This window comes from Colletes latitarsis, chromosome 8 (assembly GCF_051014445.1).
Source record: "Colletes latitarsis isolate SP2378_abdomen chromosome 8, iyColLati1, whole genome shotgun sequence".
NCBI classification, from domain to species: Eukaryota; Metazoa; Arthropoda; class Insecta; order Hymenoptera; family Colletidae; genus Colletes; species Colletes latitarsis.
Window position 1 is genome coordinate 21,843,270 of NC_135141.1, and position 15,863 is coordinate 21,859,132.

The window sequence follows — 15,863 nt, forward strand, 5'->3', positions numbered from 1 at the left end:
GGATTGTAAGTTTGTAGTTTATAAGTAGTGTACCATCATCTCATCTCCCAATAGTAGTACCAGTGTTGGTATCATAGACAGATTACTTAATGGTTAGGTGTACAAGATAGAGTAGGATATGTGACGCCATCTAGTGTACTCGCCGGCAGAGGACTACATTCTCTCACAAGTACTCGACCAACCTTTAAATATCCCAGCATATACAGCTTGGTTGCCTTACTGATGAGTCCATTATCAAACTCAGGATGAAACACTGCCCTCTCCTTTCATGCAAGCCACTATAAAGAATCATATTGAATGACATGAGCGTAGCCAGTAAGCACAAAAATGCATGTGTAGAAACAGAGATCCTACCATGTAGTGCGACTGCTAAGAAGTTAAGAGTGTGGTTCTCTAGTAACAATTAGGTTGAGCAATCTACATCCCTCGTCCTTGCGTTGTTCAGGTTGCCAGGTGCTTAGCCATCCAGTCATCTCTCTATTGGTAAACTTAGCTTATATTCCTCGCGATTCAAGACAAGCAAAATTCGTTCTACTTGAATTGCAACCCAAAATTTGACCATCTTAGAAATAAACAGGGTATCGCCTTGCACTGTTAAGCATCACCAAACAATGTCAGTAATCATCCTCGAAACGGGAGTCACTAATATAAGAATTCTGATGCTTGCCAGGTGCCCGAGAGGATCCGTGCAATGAACGCGAGCGTGAAATTGCTGCTGATAGTGCGCGAGCCCGTAACCAGAGCAATATCGGATTACACTCAGCTGCGAACGCACGCCGCGACCGCGTCCACCGTGACGAACGGGACGCCCCGCAGTGTTCAGCAGCTGCAGCAACAGCAAGCAGCCCGTAGCTTCGAGGAGCTGGTGATACGACCGGACGGCACCATCAACGAGTCCTACAGACCAGTCGCGATCTCTCTCTATCACACCTACATGCACAGATGGCTGGAGGTGTTCTCCAGGGAGCAGATCCTCGTGGTGAACGGCGACCAGCTGATCGAGGATCCTGTGCCGCAGCTGCGGAGGATCGAGAGCTTCCTCGGCCTGGACTCGCGAATCGGCAGACACAACTTCTACTTCAACCACACGAAGGGGTTCTATTGCTTGCGCAACGAGACCTCGGAGAAGTGTCTGAAGGAGAGCAAGGGCAGACGACATCCGAGAGTCAGCCCCGTGGTGGTCACCAAGCTGAGGAGGTTCTTCAACGAGCACAATCAACGATTCTACGAGCTCGTCGGCGAGGACCTCGGCTGGCCCGAGGAATAACCGTCGTAGAGGCACCGGTTCGATCGCTGTCGCCGCCGATAACGGTTTTGCGCGCAGTCACGATGGATCGTCGAGGCAGGAACCCGTTCGAGAACTCGGCTGGCCCGACGTTCTCCCAACAAAATCAACGCGAACGGGGCTCTGGCGCTCGAGCAGTATCCAAGAGAGCAATTGCTAGATCGGATGATCGCGCGCGAGAAACTCGGAAGTATCGGGGGATTCGTTAAATCGAGTAACACCGAAGAGAACGACATCGAAGAACTCGACGGTGAAGAAGCAAACCGGCGGTGGAGAAAATGGCGGGAATCGTCGGAACGAAGATTCGAGCTGGAGAAGATCGCGTCGTGTCTGCAGCCGCGTCGCTTGGAAGCGCGTCGTTGCCGGTACGTTCGTCGTTTCGACGATCGTCGGAAGATTCTTACGGAACGGAATGCTTCGTTGGTAACTGGCACACCTCATCGTGGAGAGAATTAAGGCTGATCAGGATGAGTACCTTTTATATTTTACTGATTAGCTGTAAGATCAAAATGGGGTAGCGGCTCGATGGCGTCGGGCCTGGCGCGCCGTGCGTGTGCTCGAACATCGGAAGAAACGGTTTCTCGCGGTTGAACAGGATCATCTTTTTTGATACCGCCATTTGCAAAACGGAATCGTATTTCCATTTCTTGCGTTTACACGAGTTCAGTCGTACGCCCGACTGGTATCGTTGGGTCGCATAAAGGCGGACACCTCTCGCGTTCCTATATGTACACTCCTCGACTGACTTTGAGGCGGGGCTATTTTCACAAAAAGTGATATAATTTTCATTAGCCTCTATTATATTCTTGGAAGAATAATTGAGGTTATACAAATAATAGTTTTCTTAATTACGTTTGTCCTGAGAGTAAATCATTTTGGGGTAGTGAAGTGACAATTAGAGAGAATATTAACCGAAAACAAGAATAATTGAAGCAGATGCGTGGGTCATGCAGGACCCAACGATACCAAACGAGGGTTAACGCTAGAACTCTGTTGGTAAAATGCAAAAGAGCGAGGATGATGGTGGTTAGAGAATAGAAAGGTGCGATGGGGATTCCTTAAAAGTGCAACAATCCTGCGAAGTTTGTAGGAAGGGCACTCGAGCACGCGAACTGGAGTGGTCGTTGGAGAGGCCAGTGGCAACGAGCGAAGCCATTAAATCGAGTGCATGCAATTTAATGGATATATGCTCTGCCCAGAACTCTTCATTATTAGCAGAGATCCTGAATCCCCTCTTGCGTTCGCGTTTCAGTCGCTCGTCCTTGCGTGCTAATTGCTTCGAATTGCTTTTTCAATGCGCCGCCGAGACCGGTTTCTACCGGCGAAAAAGATTTCATCCTCGTAACGGGACGTGCAGAGATTGATAATGATTGCCCTGGCGATCGTATGCATTGAAACAAGATAATTTGGCACTTAGCCCGTTCAGCAATTTCGACAATGTAATCCGACAAGCGTGTAAAGGGCGCGCTTAACATTTCAGCGAACCCGTTGATTAAAATTTAATCAAACGTTTTACGGCACAAATTCAAACGGGTGATTTTAGGAATTCATCGACCGGTCGATCGACGATAAACGCGAGCCAAGAGGGTTTTAAATTTTTTAAATAATTTGCAAATTGCCATTTCCACGCGTAGACGAAAATCGAATAGTATATTCGTCGTCGAAGTTTTCGTACAGCGATGGCGGAGCATTCGCCACGCGAAATCGAGCCAATCTCAGGGAAGAAATCGCCTCATAATTACGTCGGACGCGTTACGCGATCCCCGACGATACCCACGTTCGAGAATCACAACGTTTCCACTTAAGACAGCTTATCCCGCTCGATGACAGATGGTTTCAAAATCGAGAATAACCCGGTAACTTCCTAAATGATATGCGCACACAATACTCGCGCGTCAGGATCGCGTAACGCTGTCCGAACAACAGCTACACGTTCTCATTTTCTCGATTAACGCGTTATAGGACAAGAATACAAAGTTTATCATCCGCATCTTCCATTTCTATTTCTCATTCGATCTGAAACTGATGATTCTGGGAGAATCGGCGGGAATAGTTTTTAGCGTTGATCCGTTATTCTCCTTCCGACTCCATTTGAGGGGGTGGTCTGGTCTTATTGGACTTTGATAGGACTGCAATGTTTTAAAAATGGTGCATAATTAGTGATCCTGACTAAAACTTAAGGAAGTGCTACAGTATGTCTAGTTTACATTATATTGAGTTTTATTAAATTTTGTTAGTACAATTTAAAGAGAAGAATCATCATCTAGATAGTGATTAACTACCCTTTCAGCTGATTCTGTCTGAAAACTGAAAGGGGGTGCAATACCAAAGCATTAATTTTTTTTTAAGTAAAGATGATCTTTAAATATAACATAAATTATATTGTTCGCTATGTTCCATTAAGTCCTATTGGACTTTGTCATTGCAAGTTAAAAGAAAATAAAGAATATCTAGGGGGTCAGCTAGTAACCCTATCTAAAACTCAACGAGGTTGCAACAACAAAACAAGAATTTTTTTAGAAATAGAGGTGGTTCTGAATTTTAACACAAATTATATTGTTCCATCAAGTATAACTAGGTAATGAACAACTGTTTTTCAAGTATATCTACCTAAAACTCAAAGAATTGCAATAATATATCTAGTTTTTTCAAAAATTGTGAGGTGATTCAGTTGTTATTGCGATCTAGTTTCTCAGAAATTCTGTTGTGATCCAATAAGAAGTGTTTATAAATTGAATATAAATGATATTTTTCATTACATTACATTAAGTTTCGTCAATCTTTGTTCTGAGTATAATTTAAGAAAGATAATTATCATCTAGATAGTGATTCAATATCTTCCAGCTGAACCTATCTAAATCTCAAAAGGGGTACATCACCAAATATTGATTTCTTGAAAAATAGAGTTGTGATAACAAGTGATACTATTCGCTATGTTGCATCAAGTTCCATTGGACTTTTTATAATAGCAATTTGAAAGAAATAATGAATAACTAAGTGATCAGCTACTAAACAGGTGGTCCTACCTAAGACTCGAAGAGGTTGCAACAAAAAACATCAATTTTTTTAAAAATACTAGTGATCTTGAGTTTTAACAAATTATACTATTCACTATGTTGCATCAAGTCTCATTGGATTTTATCATTGCAATTTATAAAAAAATAATAAATAACTAGATAATACAACTACTCTTCTGCCTGTAAGTCAAGGAAATGCAACAATATATTTAGTTTGTTCACAAATTTAGGTTGATTCTGAATTTGAATATAAATTATATACTTTGCCATTACAATTTATAAACTATGATTAATAACTAGGTAGTAGTCAACTACTATCGAAGTGACCCTCCCTAACTCAAAGAGGTTGCAAAAATATCAATTTTTTAAAAAACAGTGGTAATACTTAATTTTAACTCAAATCATATTGTTCCATCGAGTATAATTAGGTAATGATCAACTATTTTTCAAGTGTACCTAAAACTCAAAAAAGATGCAACACCAAAACAACAATTTTCCAAAGATACTACTGATCCTAAATTTCAACACAAATTACACTATTTCCTACGTTCCATCAAGCCTCATCAGAATTTATAATACCAATTTAAAACAAAAAATCAATGAGTAGGACTGGGTTACTCTTCTGCCTATAAGTCAAGGAAATACAACAATATATCAAGTTTTTTTTTTCATAAATTCAGGGTGATTTCGAATTTGAATATAAATTATATACTTTGTCATTGCAATTTATAAACTATGACTAATAACTAGGTAGTAGTCAACTACTATCGAAGTGACCCTACCTAACTCAAGGAGGTTGCAAAAATATCAATTTTTTAAAAAATAGAGGCGATACTTAATTTTAACACAAATTACACTATTTCCCACGTTCCATCAAGCCTCATCAGACTTTATAATACCAATTTAAAACAAAAAATCAATGAGTAGGGCTGGGTTACTCTTCTGCCTATAAGTCAAGGAAATACAACAATATATCAAGTTTTTTTACATAAATTCAGGGTGATTCTGAATTTGAATATAAATTATATACTTTGTCATTGCAATTTATAAACTATGATTAATAACTAGGTAGTAGTCAACTACTATTGAAGTGACCCTACCTAACTCAAAGAGGTTGCAAGAATATCAATTTTTTAAAAAATAGAGGCGATACTTAATTTTAACACAAATTATACTATTCCCCACGTCCCATCAAGCCTCATCAGACTTTATATCATTTCAAAAAAAAAAACCAATAAGTAGATGATCATCTACTTAACAGATGACCCAAACCTAATAACTCAAACGAGCCAACGAAAGATCTTTGAAAAAGTCCTATACCAAGACCACCTCCTTCAGGGGCGACTCATTAGCCCCGGGTAGCGGGGTGTTTAACAGCGCGCGCAGAGTCGCTCAAACGTTCTCCGGGAGGGCTAACGAGTTTACCGATGGCAGAGAGCGGGAGGGATCAGCGTAGCGTGCTAGAATCGATCGTAACGTCGGAATCGCCGTTAGAAATATCGTGGACGGGGAAGGTGCATCGACGGTACGATCTTCGATATCCAGCCACGGTCGCTGGTATCCCGCAGGAGCGTCCCGTCGAAGCTGAGACGCGGGTTGGGAAAGGGTCGTTACTCAGAGGGGGCGGACGTCTGTCCGACGATTCTCGAATTCGAGCACATCGCGCGGCGCGGGTGTATTTAGGTCGATCGATCTCCGCTCGGGGGAGAATGATCCATCGACGCCGTTACCCACGTTCCTCCACGTGGCTGCGCGCAAGACAGCGCGCGTCTTGTTCCGTGGGTGCACGCGCGTGGTGCAGACGAGAGGTAACTATAACCAGGCCCAACGAGGACTGGCAGGTAATTTAAACAGCTGCAACAGAAACGATAATGGTCCCCAAATGATAGGGAAGGAGCTAGTTTTTTCAACGAGAAGTTCTCATCCTCGATATCAACGCTTTGACTGCCACGTTATGGGTGACGAGACTGTGGCGTCACCTCCCATGCTCGCCACCAGAGGGGTCGCGTTCTCACAAGCGCTCGACCGACTCCTCCGTTATATACACTTCTTGACCGACTCTTGAGTATCCAGTCCTCTAATGCAGGACCTGGTAGAAAGCTTTACTGATAAGTTCTACAATTTTTCTCGAGATCCTAGAAATATTAAAGAAAATACATTTGAATAATTCATGAATTTTGTATTTGAAATTTCAATTTGTATAGTTTACGATTATCTGAAATCAGGGTTTTGATCTCATGAAAAGTTGTACAGTCTTGGTTTGGCAGTCAACGTGTTGATGTTATTACATAGTAAATGAGGAGTGAAGATACAAATTAAGGTATGGAAAGCTATACTTCAACGTTTATCTATTTATTACTATCGACAGTTCATGTTGATTCTGCGTTTGAACTGTCAGAATTTAAATTGATTATAAATAATTCAATGATAAAATTGCCAAAATTTCTGTTCAGTAATTTGGACACGTTCCCTGCATTTTTCCAATTTGCTCTCTGTTTATATTTTCTGCCAGTTCTCGTTGCACCGGGTATAGCACGGACGCGCGTAAACAGACACACACACACACACACGCAAACACACGAGAAGCACACGCAGAGACCACACGATTCACACGAAGTAACAGTAACGCCGGCCAAAATAAAATAGAGACGAGAGGATCCGTCGAATGCGACACCGTTCGCGAGAAACGCAAGAAGATCGTTTCTCTATATCGTGATCGGGACGGTCCGTGTCGTGGGTCCCCCGTCGCCATGGATCACATTGGTCCGTGAGTTTACATATCATATAGGTTAACTAGTTCATATTACAGAAGATTTAATATTTTTATAATCCACATTGGAAGTTGTTATATCGAGTCGTTAAGCTTATTGTGTATAGGAGGAGAGCCATCCGCGGGGATCGGGTCTCAGGGGCGGACAAAGAGGGCTCCCTCGCAACCCGTGCTCCTTTGGTTTCGTCGATCCCGGTCGACCAATCGGTAGCGTTCCGTTTCGCGCGTTCCACGGAAGGACATCTTTTATTTACGATCGATTCGCCGTACAAATTAAGACGATGCTGGATGAACGTTCGCGTACGGTGCGTGGGACGCTTTCCAAGACGTGTACGACTGCAACACTGTTTCTACCGGAAGTGTCGAATGGAGACGTTGAAAACTTCAGTTGATATTATCTTTTCAGCTTAATCGATTTTACCATACTTTTCCTACGAGTATTCTTCACTCTAGATTTACAGATGCGCATATTTTTATTAATAATTTCATTAAAAAACAGTCTTTTATTTACTTAGAGTATGGATTCGTTCTACCGATCAAATTCGACGTAGATTGCTAGCAAGTGATATTTATGAGCTCTGTAACTTCAAATGTGGAATCTGAAGATCCGGTAAATTTAGTGTAAAATTAGTTTATTCTTTTTAAATGTAAAATATTTTTTTTTTAAGACATCTTTTGGTCGAGATAGGTTTGAATAAAATTGAGGTAGAAACAGTGTTGAAGAGTGAGTTAAGAAAGTAGCATTCACATGCAATTACCTATTGAATCTGAAAAAAATCTATTATTCATGTTACAGTACTTTCTGTAAATGTTTTTGAGTATACATTTGCAAGAATAAAACTGTGTTCAAATAATTAAAATATTAACACATAAATTGAGACAGAATTTGATAAATATATCTCCCTGATGACTCCAAATTTCTCTTTTTACTGTTATTGCTAAATCATGAAGTGATTACGAGGCAATACAAATTTGTTAACTATCCTTTTTTCTGTAAATATGTGATCTCCATAAGTTATTATACTCACGAATGCTACTTTCTTCGTTTATTAGTTAATTGGAGTCCTCAAAGCCAGGTTGGAGCGAAGCAGTCGAAGCCTCAATTACGTTTGATCGATATTCGCTACGATATAAGCAGGATAAATATTGAAAGTACGAAACGAGAAAGTATTATAATCAATTAAAGATCGTCGAAGGATTTTTGCTTCGATATGGTTTAAAAATTACCGCTAATTTACATATCGTACGAGAATATTGTCGAGTTAAGGATTCGTAATTCGTAAGGGATTTTACGATACTTTAAAGATTCTTTGCATTTGAAAAATGCACGCCCCCCGTGTCTGCTTTTGCGTAAGAATTAGGTCGTAAAGGTGTAACGCATACATATCAAAAAATGTGATATAACGAAGTACAGTTTTTTATAGAGTCTATGTAATATACGAATTATTAAAGGAGTTAAGGCAATAATAACTTTAAACGTTTACTATGGAATAGGAACAATTGTGTATTTATGGATTAAGAATGAACTCCCTGAATTGCATATTTTTGCTTGACAGGCGCAATGAGGTTAAATTAATTACAACTTAACTGTTAAAATATTTATATAATTCGATCATCGTTTGCTCGGATATCGCGCGAAATTTATTATTTACAATAGTCAGAAATTCATAATATATCGTAACGTAAGCTATTTCATAGTTTTTACTATAAAAATTATACGCAATAATTATTTTTCGTCGTGTCTATTTGAACTTATGAAATCCTATCTGAAAGCGTGGAAAAATGAAATTTAATAACGTAATACAGAAAGGGAGCAATTTCTTGTATATTTTAAAACATCACTATAAACAAGTATCGTTAAATAAATTCTCTAAATAATCTATATAAACAAAAGAAATAATTTTATTCGAAAAATGACCTAATTCCTTGGGTTTATTTTTATTACAAACAAGTATCATTGGATAAATTCTCTAAATAATCTATATAAAAAAAAAGAAATAACTTTATTCGAAAAAAGAATTAATTCCTTGGGTTTATTTTTATTATAAAGAAGTATCGTTGGATAAATTCTCTAAACAGTCTATATAAACAAAAGAAATAATTTTATTCGAAAAATTAGCTAATTCCGTGTGTTTATTTTTAATATAAACAAGTACCATTGGATAAAAAAAGAAATAATTTAAAAAGAATAAATGCTCTAAATAATCTGTATAAAAAAGGAAATAATTTTATTCGAAAAATGAGCTAATTCCGTGGGTTTGTTTATTGTGAAAATTCGATGACAAGAGCCGCAACGAGCTAAAAACTACCCCTGAGAACTGGGGGCCACTCAAATTAATTTAAAAAGATCCGTGGAGACGTCGAGGCGCTGTCCGTCGCGACAGACAGAAATCCTGAAAGAATCTATCGGATTCGTGACGTCGATTTCCCTGCTCGCCTTAACGTAAATCTACAGATAGCCCCGTCGATGTTTCCATTCGGGTCGCCGTAATGGACCTTATATCGCAGATCCTCCGATGTACGGCCATTTCGATATCCAAGGCACGAGATTGAAGTAGGGATATCAGGGATGAAAGGGAAGAAAGAAGGGGGGGACAACGGGGACAGGTCTCGTATATCACGCGGAGATAAAACTTCTCGATAAAATTGACCATTTGTTTCTGAACAAGAAAAAAAGGCGGGGGAGAGGGATCGCGACATGAGAATTCCATTGATCGGTAGAACAACGAGGACACGTGATACCATCGATGAACGGGAATCCTGAAATGTGTATAATAGAACGGTGAAGGATCGTCGCAGAACCTTCTTTGCACCGGATGTTTTCGAAATTGTGACATAAACTGGGCGTAGAGTTCTTTATTTTTCGTCCATTTTGTAGTCTGTTATCAGTATCGGTAATAATACTCGTTTGAAGTATATACTTTCTACTATTATCGACCATCGTTACATTTAAAGTGAGAAGCAGTAGTTTGAAAAAGTTAAAATCATGTGTTATATAGGAACATTTAAAAATGTAACAACTTGTTCCACTAAAGAGCTGAAACAATTATTTAATATAAGATGAATTTATAACACAATTGTGTTAATTGGTTATGGAAAGTGCAGAAAACACCGCTTTCAAGCTACAATTTTTACCCCGTTTTTGAGCAATCGAGTCACTACTGTCTATATTTATGTACAGTTGATTAGAATTTTAACAACCCAGGCAGAGAAAGTTGAAAAACCTACTTTCAAACTGTCTTAAATCCAGATTTTTGAAGTTGTTTGAAGATCTTCAACGTGAACGTCTATAATATCTCCAGATTCTTTTAAAAGTGGAGATGATACATGATGTTTGATGAAGATGTTTGAGAATGTTTCAAGATCTTCAATGTAAACATATATAATATCTCCAAATTTTTTAAAAATACAGACCGTACAGGACATTTGAGGATGTTTGAACATCTTCAACGTGAACATCTATAATATCTCCAGGTTTTTTGAAAATGGAGATGATACATGATGTTTGACGAACATGTTTGAAAATGTTTGAAGATCTTCAACGTGGACATCTATAATATCTGCAGATTTTTTAAAAATACAGATCATACAAGACATTTGAAGATGTTTGATGATGTTCAATGTAAACATAATATCTCCAAATTTTTAAAAAATGCAGAACGTACAAGATGTTTGAACTTGTTTGAATACGTTTCAACATCTATAATATCTCTCGATTCTTCTAAAAATAGAGATGATACATAATGTTTGACAAAGATGTTTGAACAAGTTTGAAGATCTTCAACGTAAACATCTATAACATCTCCAGAATTTTGTAAAAATGGTGATCGTATAAGATGTTTGAACATGTTTGAAGATGATGTTCAATGTAAACATAATATCTCCAAATTTTTAAAAAATGCAGAACGTACAAGATGTTTGAACTTGTTTGAATACGTTTCAACATCTATAATATCTCTCGATTCTTCTAAAAATGGAGATAATACATGATGTTTGACAAAGATGTTTGAACATGTTTGAATACGTTTCAACATCTATAATATCTCCAGATTCTTCTAAAAATGGAGATGATACATAACATTTGACGAAGATGTTTGAAGGTCTCCAACGTGAACATCTATAATATCTCCAAATATTAAAAAAAAAGCAAAACATACAAAATGTTTGAACACGTTCGAAGATCTTTAACGTGAACATCTATAACATCTCTACTTCGAAGATAAGGAACCAAATCAAGAAAGAAAGTCAACAGTTTCGAAGATGCAAACATTGCAACAAACAAAAACAACAAAAATATTTTGTCTCGCAACATAATTTTAATCCCCCGATCGAGAATGCTCGATTTATCTTCGAAACGTGCTTTCAACGCGTGGAACTAATAATCCGGCCACCCACTGTGCACGAAAAATGTAATATACATTTTAATATCGTTATCGCGACGAATCAAAGGCCGCGTATAATATGGATTTCAGGTGTCGTATTTGTAAAAACGTATTTATGGGACCCGTGTGCAGCCGGGCGAGGCTAAATGGAAAGAAATACGAGCTATAAAGCTTACCATGAATTCCTGGATGCATATTTTCCGCGACTGATTATTTTCAGCGTCAGTTTAATATGACGTAAACTGTAAATCGTTATGTCATCCGGTATATTGCAATATCACGCGTTAACGCTTACTCGCTATAGCATCGTTTGTAAATATCGATGGAATGTTCGCGATCGAGCGCCGATGATAATGAACTTCGAACTCGATTCGAGTGATTTTAATATACAAGGTGTTCGGAAACATCTTTTCAAATTAACAATTTTACAAATTGTCCCACCCCTGGGAAAAATTTTAACGGGGGATTCTAGAGGCCAAAAAAAGACGAAAATCAAGAATACCAATTTGTTGATAGAGGCTTCATTAAAAAGTTATTAATGTTTATAGTTTCGCCCGTTCTGAATTTTTTTCTCGAAAATGCACAAGATTTCGGGGATAGGACTGTTCACCAAAAATGATTGTAATTGACCCCCGCAACCGAAAATAATTTTTTCAGAATTAATTCAAAATTTTTTTTTTCGTCGAAAAATTTAGGCACCTACTCCTTGTCGATTTTTCTTAAAAATTCTTTTTTCATTTTTAGTAATTTTGTTTGACGCCCTACAGAAAAGTTGTGTAATACTTTTTTGTAGGTACCTATGAGCTCTACTTCAGAAAAAAGTTTCATTGAAATATATTCAGAATTGTAGGAGTTATGGCTGTTTGAAAATTGGACCATTTTTATGGGGTTTTTCTCATTTTGCGGGGCCAAGGACCAACTTTTCGAATATTTTTGCGATTTCTACATATTCTACACCAAAATACGCGTAGTTTGCTTTTTTAAACATTAAAATCGTCCAATCCGTTCAGAAATTACGATGTTTTAAAGATCCGCATGAAATTTCAGTGGAACATATCAACGCTATGGTCAGACAGGAAATTTTCGGTCATGAATTTTTTTCTCGAAATTGAGTAGGATTTCGGGGGTATGCCTGTTGACCAAAAATGCTTGCAATTGACCCTTGCAACTAAAAATAATTTTTCCAAGACAATTCGAAAGTCTTTTTTTTTTCACCCAAAACTTTCAGCACTTACTCGAATTTTTTTCTCGAAAGTGGATAGGATTTCGAAGGTATGTGTATTCACCAAAAATGATTATAATTGCCCCCTGCAATTGAACATAATTTTTCCAGGACGATTTGAAATTTTTGAATTCAATTGTTAACAACTTTTTAACGAAGCCTCCAACAACAAATTGGTATTCTTGATTTTCGTCTTATTTTGGCCTCTAGAATCCCCCATTAAAATTTTTCCCACGGTCGCCGAACACCCTGTATAATTTTCATCCAACATGATCTGTTCTTGCTGGCTAAATATTCCAATTCGAATTACAAAATTATGTTTCACGGATGGTTCGAACGTCGAAAATAAATCGTTATAAGGCGTTTTCGACTCGTTCGAATTTATCGTGAGTTTGTTTAAAAGATAAATTTCTGCGCGTGACGAATATCCTTGTTAAATAAACATAAATTCTTTACCGTCTCTTGAAAGTCGCGCAAACTTGATCGATAAGGCAGAGTACATAAAGCGATACAAATTCCCCGTATTTGCTCCTTCAACCGTGGCGAAATTTGTCCGTATGTAATATCGAATGGGCGTAAAAATATGTTACACAAACGAAAAATATTCGTACGTTTTACGATCGATGTTCGTTTATGGGGGAACGTAAAATTCCCGTCGAAGGTAAATTTCCTCCCATTCGACCGTTCAGTCACTTCGCGTTTCCTTTCTTTCTCAATTTTCGAATATTTTTCGAACACCGCGTCGAATGAAATTTGAACAAAATGGAACAAAGGTATTCGTTACTTTATTTCTCTTTATAGTTCGTAATCCATTAGTGTCACATGATTTGCAATAGCCTCTTAGTATGACGAGGGTTGCATCAGTTTCAGGATCAATCATGTCTATATGTGAAATAATATCGATTTATTTTTAAATAATTATACTTAGGAACATTCTCACAAATTGAAGAAATAAAAGTTTATATATTTGGTGTGTTTGGAATAATACGAGTAACCATTTTGTTCTAACACAGACACATTGTTTAGAATATTGGTTTATTAAATACATTTAATTTGAATAAAATTCCGATCGAATAGCGAAGGTTTTCATTTTTTGTTCTTTTATTTCTACGGTACTCTGTAGTTTTTTTTAACGATAAGGATTAAGATAAAGTAGAAAGGCTCTCTGTCGTTGAAAAATATCGAGACAATGGTTAGGAAATTACATTGCTATGAATAAAGGAGGATTTATTGTTTCGCGAAAGATTTAACGCGAATAATAACAGAAATCTTTGGATTCGAGGCGGATTTTTCACCTTTTCGATGCAACAATATCGACTGCTACGTGATGAAAATTTAACTTCTGTCCGGCCATGGCGATATTTATCGCGCGAAATAACATGGCGGACACAAGATGCAGTTTCTAGCCAGGCCAACGCGGATGCACGACTCAACGGCCCTATAAAGCGAATTATTTATGGCGCGACATTTTCCCTACGTAGACGAAACACTTCTTTTCTTCTTTTATCGTCCCCTTATGTCTTCGAAATTAATATTCAAAGACCGCAACGCAATCGCGATAATGTTCGATAATTTGAAGAAAGAGTCGACTCTTTTGAAAATGGCGTCGAATTTCATAATTTTCTTATTACGATGAATAAACTTATTATTGCGTCGTGTGCTACCCCTAAAACCGTGCAATTTTTGTTGGAAACATTTTTCCCTTAGAGCAAATATTTCTTGAGTCATTTTATATGAAACTCACTTTGTGTTCTTGAAGAGTAGCAATATATTTAATAAATATTATAGACGTAGTTATGTTTTATGGTAAAAAATTAATTACTGTGTTGTATGCTAACCTTAAAATCATGCACCTTTTGTTCGAAACATTTTTCCATAAAGCAAATATTTGATAAATTACTTCGTATGAAACTCATCCTTCAATATCAAAGATTACAAATATTTAATGAATATTATAGGTGCAGTTAAGTTATAATTTTCGTGTTACGATAAAAAAATTAATTATTGTATCGTATGCTACCCTCAAAACCGTGCAAATTTTGTTCGAAACATTTCTCCATAGAGCAAATATTTCATGAGATATTTTATATGAAACACACCCTTCATTTTCGAAGATTAAAAATATTTAATGAAGATTGTAGGTGCAGTTAAGTCATAATTTTTGTGTTACGATAAAAAAATTGATTATTCTATCGTATGCTACCCTCAAAACCGTGCAAATTTTGTTCGAAACATTTCTCCATAAAGCAAATATTTGATGAGTTATTTTATATGAAACCTACCCTTCATTCTCGAAGATTAAAAATATTTAATGAAGATTGTAGGTGCAGTTAAGTCATAATTTTTTTGTTACGATAAAAGAATTGATTATTGTATCGTATGCTACCCTTAAAACCATGGAAATTTTGTTACAAGTATTTCTCCATGAAGCAAATATTTGATGAGTCATTTTATATGAAACTCAACCTGTGTTCTTGAAGAGTAGCAATATATTTAATAAATATTATGGGCGTAGTTATGTTTTATGGTAAAAAATTGATTATTGTATCGTATGCTACCCTTAAAACCATGCAATTTTTGTTGAAAATATTTTTCTATAGAGTAAATATTTCATGAGTTCCTTTATATGAAACTCACCCTTCATTCTCGAAAACTAAAAATATTTAATAAATGTTGTAGGAATAGTTAAGCCTTATAATTTTCGTATTAGAATAAAAACTACTTATTGCATCGTAAACTACCCTTAAAATCATGCAATTTTAGTTCGAAATATTCTTGGATATAGCAAGTATTTAATAAATAATTTTATATGAACCTCACCCTTCATTCTCGAAAACTGAAAATATTTAATAAAATTTGTAGTAATAGTTAAGCCTTATAATTTTCGTATTAGGATAAAAACTACTTATTGCTTCGTAAACTACCCTTAAAACCATGCAATTTTTATTCGAAATATTCTTCGATATAGCAAATATTTAATAAATGATTTTATATGAAACTCACCTTTCATTCTCGAAAACTAAAAATATTTAATAAAATTTGTAGTAATAGTTAAGCCTTATAATTTTCATATTAGCATTAAAACTAGTTATTGCATTTTATACTACCCTTAAATCCATGCAATTTTTGTTCGAAATATTCTTCGATATAGCAAATATTTAATAAATCATTTTATATGAAACTCATC

General features: G+C 36.8%; 1 protein-coding gene across 2 annotated transcripts in view; it reads left to right on the plus strand.

The window, feature by feature from the left end:
* The window catches only part of Hs3st-a (Heparan sulfate 3-O sulfotransferase-A), a 344,809-nt gene extending 343,338 nt beyond the window's left edge, over positions 1-1,471 (plus strand). For both annotated transcript variants that reach the window (XM_076772010.1, XM_076772011.1), the window contains one exon: positions 671-1,471. In XM_076772010.1, the coding sequence (XP_076628125.1) occupies positions 671-1,267 (597 nt within the window). In that variant the 3' untranslated portion in view covers positions 1,268-1,471. The remainder of the gene's footprint in view (positions 1-670) is intronic.
* Positions 1,472-15,863: the final 14,392 nt, after the last annotated feature.